Source organism: Microcaecilia unicolor, chromosome 5, assembly GCF_901765095.1.
Source record: "Microcaecilia unicolor chromosome 5, aMicUni1.1, whole genome shotgun sequence".
NCBI classification, from domain to species: domain Eukaryota; kingdom Metazoa; phylum Chordata; class Amphibia; order Gymnophiona; family Siphonopidae; genus Microcaecilia; species Microcaecilia unicolor.
Genome location: NC_044035.1, coordinates 151,772,990 through 151,786,687, shown reverse-complemented (window position 1 = coordinate 151,786,687; position 13,698 = coordinate 151,772,990). Strand labels below are relative to the sequence as shown.

Here is a 13,698-nt window from a genome sequence, read left to right as displayed (position 1 = left end):
GCCTAGGAGGGTGGAGTTGGATTTTAGACTCCAAACAGATTATGCAACACTGTCTGCCCAAACAGACTGTCACGTTGGGTATCCTGCTCAAGGCAGTAGTGTGATGTGAATGTGTGGACTGAAGACCACGTCACAGTCTTGCGTATTTCTTCAATGGAGGCTGACCATAAGTGGGCAACCGACACAGCCATGGCTTTGACATTGTGAGCCTTGAAATGACCTTCCAGAGTCAGCCCAGTCTACGCATAAGTGAAGGAAATGCAATCTGCCAGCCAATTAGAAATGGCACGTTTCGCGATTGCTACCCCCAGCCTATTGGGAACAAAAGAAACAAACAGCTGGGCAGATTGTCTGTGGGGCCTTGTCCGCTCCATGTAGTAGGCCAATGCTCTCTTGGAATCCAAGGTGTGCAAGATGCTTTCGCAGGATGGGCATGAGGTTGTGGAAAGAATGTTGGGAAGACAATCAACTGGTTCAGATGGAACTTCGACACCACTTTCGGCAGGAACTTAGGGTTCGTGTGGAGGACTACTCTGTTGTGATGAAACTTAGTATAAGATGCATCCATTACTAAGGCCTGAAGCTCACTGACCCTACGAGCTGAAGTAATAGCCACCAAGAAAATTCAAACTGTCTTACTCTAAATCTTGTGCACTGCTTTATACTATCTTTAAAAAAAAAAACGTTAAATTTCTGATATTTGTTTACCAGTGGTCTTGGTAGAAAATAGATATTTACCTATGGCATTCCTACTTAACCCCACCCCCTAAAGCAGTTACCTGGTCTAGTAGGCAGGGTTTTGTTACAAAGCAAAGATGTAGTGAGGTGTTAATACAGCACTGGAGATTGGTGTCACAGCTAACACAGTCCACAGATCTTTGGTTGAACTCATTAAGTGACATCATTACCTATTAATAAAGACCAATTTTATCTCTGGGACTCTATTTAGTAAGATTAATCCCTTGAATTATGCCTACAAATGCACTACACTATACATTAGCTACATAAAATACAATTCTAAAGAACTACACCCACAGAGTGAATCTGAACAGGATCTTACATCTCACATTAAAATAACTACCCACTTCTTGTGACTTACAGAACAGGTGAAGGAAAAAACAGGGTTGGGACTTTGGTAGATCCTTTTCTTTCTATTCATATGTACAAAAAAACTCCTACATTTTGAAGTATAGTTAAGAAACATTGTGGCCCCACAGCTGCTGCTCTCAGTACAGCTTCTGCCTCTGTCCAAACTGAATGCTTAATCCAAGGTTAAAGACTGGTTTTGTGTGCTAAATGTTAACACATTGAATCCCTCATGCAAGAAGTATAAGAACTAAGGGAGGAGGTGGCAAGACTACGAAGCATCTATGACAACCAGAAATGCATCTTGAGGCATTGGGGATCTCCAGCAAAGGGAAAGGAGATGTTGTGCAGAAAGAGGACAGCTGGACACAGATCACCAGATCCTGCAAAACCAACCCCCTAATTCCATCTTTGGTTGAACTGAAGAATCGGTTTGCAGCCCTGGCAGTAGAACAGCTGAAAATACCTCAAGAACCAGAGGAAACAAAGCTCAAAGTTCCCAAAGCTGCTGGATCAGGGACCTATAAGAAGGTAGTAGTGGTTGGTGATTCTCTTCTGAGGGGTACAGATACACCCATCTGCTGACCAGAAATGATGTCCAGTGAGGTGTGTTGTGTGCCTGGTGCTAAGATTTGAGATGCAGCAGAAAGTTTGCTGAGACTCATCAAGTCTTCTGACTACTATCCTATGCTACTCCTCCATGTTGGCACAAATGATACTGCTAGGTATTTTACTGAACATATCAATGTGACTTCATGGCTCTGGGACAGAGGGTGAAGCAGTTAGGTGCACAGGCGGTATTCTCTCTGATCCTTCCTGTTGAAAGTAAAGGCCAAATGAGTGAAGCTCGCATCCTGGAGCTGAATGTGTGGCTGCGTGGATGGTGCCAACTTTGGTTTCCTAGACCATGGGATGATATTCCAAGAGCTACTGAGCAGATATGGTGTCCATCTATCGAAGAAGGGAGAAAGTGACTTCCGTAACAGACTGGCTAATGTACTAAAGAGGGCTTTAAACTAAATTCACTGGGGATGGGTGAGAAAAGCTCCAAAGTCATTAAAAACCCTCAGGAGTGTAAGACATCAAATACCTTTATAGAAATGGGGAAAAATAGAAATATCTGGAGAGCTTTGTATACCAATGCCCTTAGATCTAGAGGCTGTAATGATAGAAGCGGACTTGGATTTAGTGGTGGTCTAGGAGATGTGGTTCACAGAGAACCATAACTAGGATATAGTTACACCTGGCTATAATCTATTCAGGAAGGACAGGGTAGGAAAAAAGGGTAGAGAAGTGGCATTATACCTTAAAGAATAATATTAAAGCGACAGAATTGCAGGGCATAAGGGGTAAAGAAGAATGATGGATTAATCTGGAAAGAGGAAATAGAAAATGTATTTACATTGGTGTGATATACAGGCTTTAGTCACAGTCAGAAAAATGGACAGAGATTTAATTGAAGACATCCAGAAGATAGCTAGGAAAGGGGAAGTACTACAGGAAGACTTGTTCCAGCAGTTGATAATAGAACCCACACGAGATGAAGCTGTTCTAGATCTGGTGCTTACAAACAGGGAGAGTGTTTCTGATATTATGGTGGGAGACCATTTGGCATCTAGTGATCACTGAATGGTGCGGTTCAATGATATAACAGAGAAGGGGAGGGCTTATTTGAGACTGATGGTCACAGACTTTAAAAGAATATCTCCAGGAAGGGTTTGTTGGATGGGAACAGCTAAATGAAGTAGGACATCAATGGGCTAAACTGAAAAGAGCTATTTTAAAGGCAACAAACCTTTATGTTAGAAAAATACATAAAAAGGTCAGAGGAAAAGAAGGCCGCTTTGGTTCTCAAATGTAGTAGCTGAAAAGGTAAGGGAAAAAATTAGCCTTCATAAATTACAAGACAGCTCAGAAAGAGGAAGGCAGGCAAAAATACCTTAAAAAGCTAAGAGTAGCTGGAAAAGCTGTCAGGAAAGCAAAGATGCAAATGAAATAAAAGATAGTCAATATGGTAAAATTGGGGGACAAGATGTTTTTTAGATATGTAAGTGATAGGAGGAAGTTCCAAAATAGACTCAAGGGTGAAGGGGGGGAATGTGTAGAAGCTGATAAGGGTAAAGCTGAACTGCTTAACAATTATTTCTGTTCTGTGTTCAAAGATGAAAGGCCATGGGTAGGACTGCAGAAAACAAATGCTAATGGGAATAGATGTGTGGTAGACCAGGACTGATTCTCAGAAGGCTGTTTGGGAGGAGCTAGCTAAACTAAAAATAGACAAATCAATGGGGCTTGATGGGATACACCCAAGGGTACTCAAGGAACTCATAGATGTTCTGGCAGCTCTGTTGTCTAACCTCTTCAATGCTTCTTTAGAGTCTGGAGTGGTCCCAGAGGACTGGAGAAGGGTGGATGTGGTCCCTCTACACAAGAGTGGAAGTAAGGAGGAGGTTGGGAATTAAAGAGCTGTCAGCCTGACCTCAGTGGTAAGTAAACTAATGGAAACGCTTCTAAAGGACAGGATTGTGAGGTTTCTCGAATCAAATGGACTACAGTACCCGAGGCAGCATGGTTTCACTAGAGGCAGTTCTTGTCAGACAAATTCCATCTCCACGAATTACTCACATTACAGGTCATCATATGGATTTAATAGCTTCTACTAAATAAGAGGTGGGTTCAGACATATTTTTCCAGAGGGTGATTGGTTGGAGGTCCCATGTTCTGATCACTTTTTATATCAATTTAATATAGATTGGAAACAGCCAGGAAAGAAAATAAAAACACCTCAGAAATCAACATATTTATCTCACTGCCCACCCATGTCCTCTCCCATCTTGCTCACTACTGCAATACCCTACTCACCCCCGTCCCTCACCACCTCACCATCTCTCCTGTCCCCCTCCTCCTTCCTAGCTCTCAACCTTCAACACTTCCTTCCTGCCATTAACCCATCCCCATTCCTCCTAAGCGCATCCCGTCTTCGTCGCCTTCGTCGCCCTACCTCCCCCACCCTCCTCCGCACTCTCTTGCTCCTCCTCCTGCTATCCGCAGGAGACATCAATCCCAATCCAGGTCCCCACACCTGTCCTTCGTCCTATCCATGCAAACGTTTCCGGATGTCTCCAATCTCATATCTATTCCCCTCCTCCCCCCCTCTTCCCTCCCCTTCTCATGTGCACTGTGGAATGCCCACTCGGTCTGCAACAAACTTCCCTTCATCCACGATCTCTTCATCTCTCATTCCCTTCACCTGCTTGCCCTAACTGAAACCTGGCTCTCCCCTGACGACTCTGCCTCAGTTGCGGCTCTATGCCATGGAGGCTATCTCTTCTCCCATACTCCCCGCCTAGTTGGCCGTGGAGGAGGCGTCGGGTTACTACTCTCGCCCTCCTGTAGCTTCCAACCCCTCCTCCTACCACAGTCTCACTGCTTCTCATCCTTTGAAGTCCACTCCATCCGTCTATTCTACCCGTTGCCACTCAGAGTGGCAGTCATTTACCGCCCCCCTGATAAATCCCTCCCTTCCTTCCTCACCGACTTCGATGCCTGGCTTTCTGTTTTTCTTGAACCCTCATCTCCATCCCTCATTCTCGGAGACTTCAACATACACGTTGATGACCTGTCCAACTCTCACGCTTCTCAGTTCCTCACTCTAACATCCTCCTTCAACCTCCAGCTTTGTTCCACCACCCCTACTCACCGTGATGGCCATTGCCTTGACCTCGTCCTCTCCTCTTCCGGCTCACCCTCCAATTTCCACACCTCAGCTCTTCCTGTCTCTGATCATCACCTGATCACCTTCACACTTCTTCACCCTCCCCCTCAGCCCCGCCCAACATTAACCACTACTTCCAGGAATCTCCAGATTATTGACCCTCCCACCTTATCATCTAGTATTTCTAATCTCCTCCCCTCCATCATGTCCTCCGAGTCTGTTGACGAGGCTGTCTCCGCTTACAATGCCACTCTCTCCTCTGCTCTGGACACCCTTGCACCATCCACCTCCCGTCCCACAAGGCGTACTAATCCCCAGCCCTGGCTGACCCCTTGCATCCGTTACCTTCGCTCCTGCGCCCGATCTGCTGAACGCCTCTGGAGGAAATCTCGCACCCATTCAGATTTCCTTCACTACAAATTCATGCTATCCTCCTTCCAGTCCTCACTATTCCTTGCCAAACAGGACTATTACACCCAATTGACTAATTCTCTCAGCTCTAACCCTCGTCGTCTCTTCGCCACCCTTAACTCCCTCCTCAAAGTGCCCTCCGCTCCCACCCCCCCGTCACTCTCTCCTCAATCACTGGCTGACTACTTCCACGACAAGGTGCAAAAGATCAACCTTGAGTTCACTACCAAGCCACCTCCTCCTCTTCACCCTTCAACCCTCTCCCTCAACCAACCAACCCAGACCTCCTTCTCCTCCTTTCCTGATATCTCCGAGGAGGAAACCGCCCGCCTTCTTTCCTCCTCAAAATGCACCACTTGTTCCTCTGATCCCATCCCCACCAACTTACTTAACACCATCTCTCCTACTATCACCCCCTCCATCTGTCATATCCTCAACCTCTCTCTCTCCACTGCAACTGTCCCCGACACCTTCAAGCATGCTGTAGTCACGCCACTCCTCAAAAAAACCATCACTAGACCCTACCTGTCCCTCCAACTACCGCCCCATCTCCCTCCTACCCTTCCTCTCCAAGACACTTGAGCGCGCAGTCCACAGCCGCTGCCTTGATTTTCTCTCCTCTCATGCCATCCTTGATCCGCTTCAATCCGGTTTTCGCCCTCTTCACTCGACAGAAACAGCACTTTCTAAAGTCTGTAATGACCTGTTCCTTGCCAAATCCAGAGGCCACTACTCCATCCTCATCCTCCTGGATCTATCCGCCGCTTTTGACACTGTCAATCATGACTTACTTCTTGCCACACTGTCCTCATTTGGGTTCCAGGGCTCTGTCCTCTCCTGGTTCTCCTCCTATCTCTCCCACCGCACCTTCAAAGTTCACTCTCATGGATCTTCCTCCACCCCCATCCCCTTATCTGTTGGTGTTCCCCAGGGATCGGTCCTTGGACCCCTTCTCTTCTCAATCTACACCTCTTCCCTGGGCTCCCTGATCTCATCTCATGGTTTCCAGTATCATCTCTATGCTGATGACACCCAACTGTATCTCTCCACACCAGACATCACCGCGGAGACCCAGGCAAAGGTATCGGCCTGCTTATCCGACATTGCTGCCTGGATGTCCAACCGCCACCTGAAACTGAACATGTCCAAGACCGAGCTTATCGTCTTTCCACCAAAACCCACTTCTCCTCTTCCTCCACTTTCTATCTCAGTTGATAACACCCTCATCCTCCCCGTCTCATCTGCCCGCAACCTCGGAGTCATCTTTGACTCCTCTCTTTCCTTCTCTGCGCATATCCAGCAGATAGCCAAGACCTGTCGCTTCTTCCTCTTTAACATCAGCAAAATTCGCCCTTTCCTCTCTGAACACACCACCCGAACTCTCGTCCACGCTCTCATTACCTCTCGCCTGGACTACTGCAACTTACTCCTCACCGGCCTCCCACTTAGCCATCTATCCCCCCTTCAGTCTGTTCAGAACTCTGCTGCACGTCTCATATTCCGCCAGAACCGATATACTCATATCACCCCTCTCCTCAGGTCACTTCACTGGCTTCCGATCAGATACCGCATTCAATTCAAGCTTCTCCTTCTTACCTACAAATGCACTCAGTCTGCTGCCCCTCACTACCTCTCTACCCTCATCTCCCCTTACGTTCCCGCCCGTAACCTCCGTTCACAGGATAAATCCCTCCTCTCAGTACCCTTCTCCACCACCGCCAACTCCAGGCTCCGCTCATTCTGCCTCGCCTCACCCTATGCTTGGAACAACCTTCCTGAACCCTTACGCCAAGCCCCCTCCCTGCCCATCTTCAAGTCTTTGCTTAAAGCCCACCTCTTCAATGCTGCGTTCGGCACCTAACCCTTACCGTTCAGTGAATCCAGACTGCCCCAATTTGACTGCCCCTATCGGACCGACCGTTCACTTGTCTATTAGATTGTAAGCTCTTTGAGCAGGGACTGTCTCTCTTTGTTAAATTGTACAGCGCTGCGTAACCCTAGTAGCGCTCTAGAAATGTTAAGTAGTAGTAGTAGTAGTAGTATCTAGAGGTGCAATAGATCAGGCAGTATTCTGGTCCCAATTTGATGAGAAGAGTGATTCCTTAGAGCCTTTAAACTTTGCAGAAGACTGGTTCCATTTGAGTAAAGAGGTTTTAGATGATTTGGCCCGATAATGGTTGGACTCAGTTAATCAAATTACAACAGAAATGTGGAGTTCTAGAAAGATTATGGCATAAACAACCATCTTCTGAGAATAAAATGAACTGGAGGTCTGTGAATAAGGAATATAAAATACTGCTGAAGACAAAAATGGAGGTTTATTATTCTAAACTAGTAAAAAAGGCCCATTTCTGAAGGCAAGGAAATGGGCCCTAGGCAGGCAATTTCTCCCCCCCCCCCCTTGCACTACGGCCCCCTTGGTCCCCCCCCCCCCCCCCCCCCCGTGCTGGTGAAAACCGCCCCCCGCTGCCGTTGTGGACTACCTGTGCTGACAGGGGACCCAAACCCCCAACAGCTGAAGTGCTGTTGTGCCCTTCACGTTGCTTCCTCAATCATCTTCTCTACAAGTTTTTCTGTGTGCGTGGAATCAGCTGTCATGACGTCAGTGACATTAGTGCGTGTCTGCCTAGCAGACCACCTCCAGGGAGCCACGGTCCCAAGCACAGAACATTGGAGGTGAGAATTATTATACAGGATTAGTCAACAGTAATCCATTAAACTCAAAGTGGCTCTTTTAAAATACTCACTGACCTTACCAATAAAGAACCATGCATTAAAAACATTAAAAGACCTTCTGCTTCTTAAGTGGCTGAAGGGCTCATTTTCAAAGCCCTTCGACTTACAAAGATCTATAGGTTACTATGTAGCTTTGTAAGACTGAGGGGTCCTTTCACTAAGGTGTGCTGAAAATGGTCTGCAGTAATGTAGACGCGTGTTTTGGGCGCACACAGAATTATTTTTCAGCGCACCTACAAAAAATGCCTTTTTTGGCCAAAAGTGGACGTGCGGCAAAATGAAAATTGCCGCGCGTCCATTTTGGGTCTGAGACCTTACCGCAAGCCATTGACCTAGCAGTAAGGTCTCATGCGGTAACCGGGCGGTAATGGTCTACGCGCATCAAATGCCACTTGACGCGCATAGCTGCTGCGCACCAGAAAATAAAAAATATTTTTGGACGCACCAAAATTGAAATTACCGCAAGGGCCACATGATAGCTGGGCAATAACTCCAATTTGGTACATGTAGGCGCCTACGTGGCTTAGTAAAAGGGCTCCTAAGTGCTTTGAAAATACGTCTCTGAATATTTCAGCTCCATTAGGGAATCATTTAACAACAACAATCAAGAGCGGAACCTCCCCGGTGCTACTTTTGATTCTATCCCAGTTGATAAAATATGGAGAGAATTAAGGTACATTTCGGGGTCTACGGTGGAAATTTTATACAGAAAGTATTCAACTTCTTATTGTATTTTGGATACTTGCCCTCTATATGTTATGAAAAATGCTTCATGTCATTTCAAGATCGTATTGTTAAACTGGTTACAATCCATTTTAGATCTAGGGTACTTTCCTTCCAATCTGGGAGAAATTATTGTCATCCCCATCTTGAAGAATAATAGGAAGCCTTACCATCTTACTTCAAATTATAGACTGGTGGCCTCTATACATTTCTTTTGTAAACTCATGGAAGGAGTTGTGGCACTTCAATTGACGGAATACCTTGATATGTATAGTGTTTTGCATCCCATACGATCAGGATTTAGATCAAACTTTAGCACTGTGACAGTAACTGGGTCACTTATTGATAACATCCGCAAACTTCTTTGTAAAAGGAAGAAAGCCCTAGTGCTTCTGTTTGACCTATCTAGTGCTTCTGATTTGGTAGATCATGAGATTCTTCTTATATTGGGAGATCTGGGTGTCAATGGAAAGGTTTATAATTGGTTCTCTGGATTCCTAAAATATCGCACCTATAGAATAAAAATGGATGGTAAATTATCAGAGAGATGAAGTAATTCTACCGGAGTCTCACAAAGTTCACCATTATCTCTACTACTCTTTAATGTTTATATGTATTCAGTAGAACATGTTCTAGAAAAGTTGGGTATTTATTTTTATAGTTATGCAGATGACATAAGAGTATTAGTTCCAATTATTTCTCAAGTTTCATCTCATTCAGTTTTACTTCATAAGATTCTTAATACATTGGAATCACAGATTCTAATGCATAAACAAACTGAATTCAGAGAAAACTTTCTTTTAATTAGCCACTCTGCAGGTGAAGAGGAAAATAGTATAAGGATCAATCAGGTTTCATATCAATTTTCATCCACTATTAGAGTGTTGGGGGGTCTTACTGGATATTAGGTTATCTTTTGAACCTTAGATAAATAACCTCATTCAAATGGCATTTTTTATTATGTACAATCTCCCAAGGGTGTGCAAATACTTTGAGCAAGACTACTTTTGTCTTATAGTTCAATCTCTGTTATTTAGGGGTCCTTTTACTAAGGTGTGCTGAAAAATGGCCTGTGTAGACGCATGTTTTGGGCATGCGCAGAATTATTTTTTAACGCACCTACAAAAAATGCCTTTTTTTCCAAAAACGGATGTGTGGCAAAATTTAAATTGCCACGCATCCATTTTGGGTCTGAGACCTTACCGCAAGCCATTGACCTAGCGGCAAGGTCTCACGCAGTAACCCAGCGGTAATGGTCTATGTGCATCAAATGCCATTTCATGAACGTAGCTGCCGTGGATCAATATGAAAAGTATCCAAAGACAATTCTATATATGAGCTTTACTGATGTCTTGGGCATCTTTGGATACTTTTATGTTGTTCCATTGAAAGATATCACCGTGTTCTCCAACACAGCTAAGCGGGCAGCCCAAAATTATCCTCTAGGACTACAGATGTATTTTTCTTTCTTTTTTCAGTAATCAGTGGTAAGCTCTAGCAAAAGACTATCTGTCCCCTCCATGTTCTCTGTCCCAGGTTTCCTTTACCCCTTTGTCCTGCCAAGAGCAGCCATTTTTGGACCGCTGACAAAGAGTCTGTTTGTAGAATCTGGCACAGAAGTTCCAAAACCTATTGGCAGAAACACAAGAAGAGACAGTGTCAGGGTGACCGGGTCAGCAGGACACTGGCTGCACTTCACATGCATTGCATAAACATATGAGAGGTCGAGAGGTTGTAAACACTGACCACATATGCCCATTCGTCCTCACATTCACATAAGAATATTTTTTCATATACCATGCTTGCTCCCATGCACAAATACTCCCTGAATAATAAGTTGTCGTAAATCAATACCCAATGCTTGGTCATTGCTTACTATGGTAATTTACCATTGCTAATACAACTTTTACCTGAGATGCAGTGAAGGAACACTGCATTAGCACTCATATAAAGCAGTATATAACACTGGAAAAAAGAAGAATGTTAACCCATGGAAAGATGTGCTAATAGGTTTCTCCCATTTTGAGCTAAGGCAAAAACACTTAGTACTTCTGGTTCAAAGTCTACGCTGTTCTGGTAACTGGAAAATGCAGTGATTCGCTATATGACTATATCCTGTCACCAATAATTTACTACCTCTCTGGGATGGCACAGGTCACCAACTCAGGGTACCCTGTAAATGCCAAGTTGTGTTTCAGCAAGTAAAATATGCAATGACACAGGATTTGTGCCATCACCCCTAAAATTCATTAGATCTTTCAAATGCCTATGTTGCTTAACCCACTCCCAGGGTCAATGCAAAGTCTACTGTCGTCAACAAAACAACTGTAAGGAGGCACCAACTTAGTCCTAGTCTTCCTCTTTGACAGCAGCACTTGCTGTCCCCTGCAAGGTTGCCCCAGCTTCTAACTCCTGGGATACAAATAATGGCAAGAACACTGCAGGGCAGACCTAGGGAGGTCATACATTTCCAGAGTCAATACAGAAGCTTTTTTGATGCTTCTTAAATAGCCACCTGTCCCTCACATAAAAGAGAAAGACAGGTAGTCATGACCTTACCTTTAGAAGGCAATCCTATAACAAGATGCCTAGTAGGAATCTACTTTATAAGGGAATGTAGATGTCTAAATTCCTTTATAGAATTCTAGTCTAAGTGGGTATACACACACAACATTTAGGCACAAGTACTTACTTGAGCCTAAGTGTGGCAGATACATGCATAACTTAATTCTATAAACTCCACCCATGTGTACACCCTCTTTGCAAATCCAAGCACACAAGTCATGGGTACACCCTTGACCTACCCAAGCCCCTCTCCAGTCTATTAACAGACTTAAAGATCTCAATATGTATTCTATGGATGAATGATGAGAGAGGGGAGATATGATAGAGACATTTAAATACATATGTAGCATAAATGCACAGGAGGCAAGTCTCTTTCAACTGAAAGGAAGCTCTGGAATGGGGGGGCATAGGATGAAGATGAAAGGAGACAGACACAGAAATAACAACTGAGGTCAGTTGCGTGCATAACTGCTAATCAGTGCCAATTAACACTACTTCTAGTTTACATCAATTATCAGCTCATTATTATGTTAAGTTATACATGTATTTTATTTATTTATTTATTTATTTAATGGGATTTATTAACCACTTTTATGAAGAGATTCACCCAAGGCGGTGTACAGCAGGTACAGTTTAACATAAAACTTACAATTTGTTAACAGCATAACAAAAGTAAAATGACCAAGAATAAACTAAATACAATAAATGAGGTAAACTTGAAAACAGTAAATCGAAACCTAATAATAAAATTTTGTGAAACAGTATAAAAAATATATACATTTAACTGCACTGGAATTCAAATACCAGAGATGTAATACAATGTTAGCATAATACTAATGATACACCTAATATGCATGCATTGGAACATTCAACGAACATAGATATGATGCTATAAATTTTCTGCAATACGACTTACCATATAGCTGAGGGTCCAAAAGCAGATATGTGATGGGAACAAGATGTGTGGTACAGAGTCAGTTGGGATAATTTGATGGTTGGCCAAACTCAAGGCAAATTCTTTGTATAGTTAAGCAAAAGATAGGAACTGATCTAAGTTACAATGTGTGTAGCAAGCTAGTCCAGGTGCAAAATTAGTGTATAGTCAGTCACACTATGTATTAAAGGCTTGGGAGAAGAGCCAGGTTTTCACCTGCTTCCTGAAGTAGAGGTAGTCTTGAGTTACACGTAGCCCCTCTGGGAGTAAATTCCAGAGCATGGGGGCTACTCCTGAGAAGGCTCACTGGTGGGTATCATCGTACAATTTCTTTTGACGAGGATACAAATACTGATGTTCCTTGAGAGGACCTTAGAGGTCTCAAAGGTGTGTAAAGGGCTAGTTTATTCTTGAAGTACTCTGGCCCATTTTGTCTGAGGACATCGAAAATCAAACAGTTGTAACTGACCTTATTTGGCGTGCAAGTTTATAGAATTTTGGGGGGAATGAGAGCATTTTGCAAATGCCATATATTAAGGTAAATAGGCTCCTGGAAAACTGCCTGGACTCTCTGCAGATTTTAATTTGAGTTAATGTGGTGTCAGAGCAGGTTGTCTTGCTTTACTGCAGATGCTCTTTGCCACCCCATGGAAATTGCCATCCTAGGTGACTGCCTGGTGTGCCTGATGGTTAAGTGGACCTGGACACAGGATTGTAGATAGAGTGGGCTATACATTTTCTAAATAAATAAATAAACATGCATATTCTGAAAACAGAAACTCTGTCTTCTATGGCTCTTTCTGTGTCATGGTCCTATGCCTTGCCCTGAGAAGGCTGGCAGGTATCCTATTTCTCATATAGTTGATAATTTTACAAGGAATTTACCCCTTAATGATAGGGAAGTCCATGGGCAGATTTGGGAAGGAGCCACCAGTTATGTGGCCACTGGCCACATTCAGTACCAGTACTTGGATAGCTAAGTGGGCAGGTAGGATCACTCATGAGGCAGTGCTGGCGCAGAATATCAGCCAGTACCCGCATAAATTCTGGGTCGGTGACTGACCTGGATATTCAAAGCTGGAGCCCAGACATAGTCTGGCATTGAATATCAAGGCGACTAGGAAAGCGAATAGAATGTTGGGTGTTATTAAGAAGGGTATGGAGTCCAGGTGTGCGGATGTTATAATGCCGTTGTATCGCTCCATGGTGCGACCGCACCTGGAGTATTGTGTTCAGTACTGGTCTCCGTATCTCAAAAAAGATATAGTAGAATTGGAAAAGGTACAGCGAAGGGCGACGAAAATGATAGTGGGGATGGGACGACTTTCCTATGAAGAGAGGCTGAGAAGGCTAGGGCTTTTCAGCTTGGAGAAGAGACGGCTGAGGGGAGATATGATAGAAGTGTATAAAATAATGAGTGGAATGGATCGGGTGGATGTGAAGCGACTGTTCACGCTATCCAAAAATACTAGGACTAGAGGGCATGAGTTGAAGCTACAGTGTGGTAAATTTAAAACGAATCGGAGAA

At 44.1% G+C, this 13,698-nt stretch overlaps 1 protein-coding gene across 1 annotated transcript in view; it reads right to left on the bottom strand.

Annotated features, from left to right (window-relative positions):
• Nucleotides 1-13,698, bottom strand: part of TBATA (thymus, brain and testes associated) — a 111,636-nt gene that overhangs the window by 22,663 nt on the left and 75,275 nt on the right. The window contains exon 7 of the mRNA XM_030204891.1: nucleotides 10,219-10,300. Coding sequence (XP_030060751.1) covers nucleotides 10,219-10,300 — 82 coding nt within the window. The remainder of the gene's footprint in view (nucleotides 1-10,218; nucleotides 10,301-13,698) is intronic.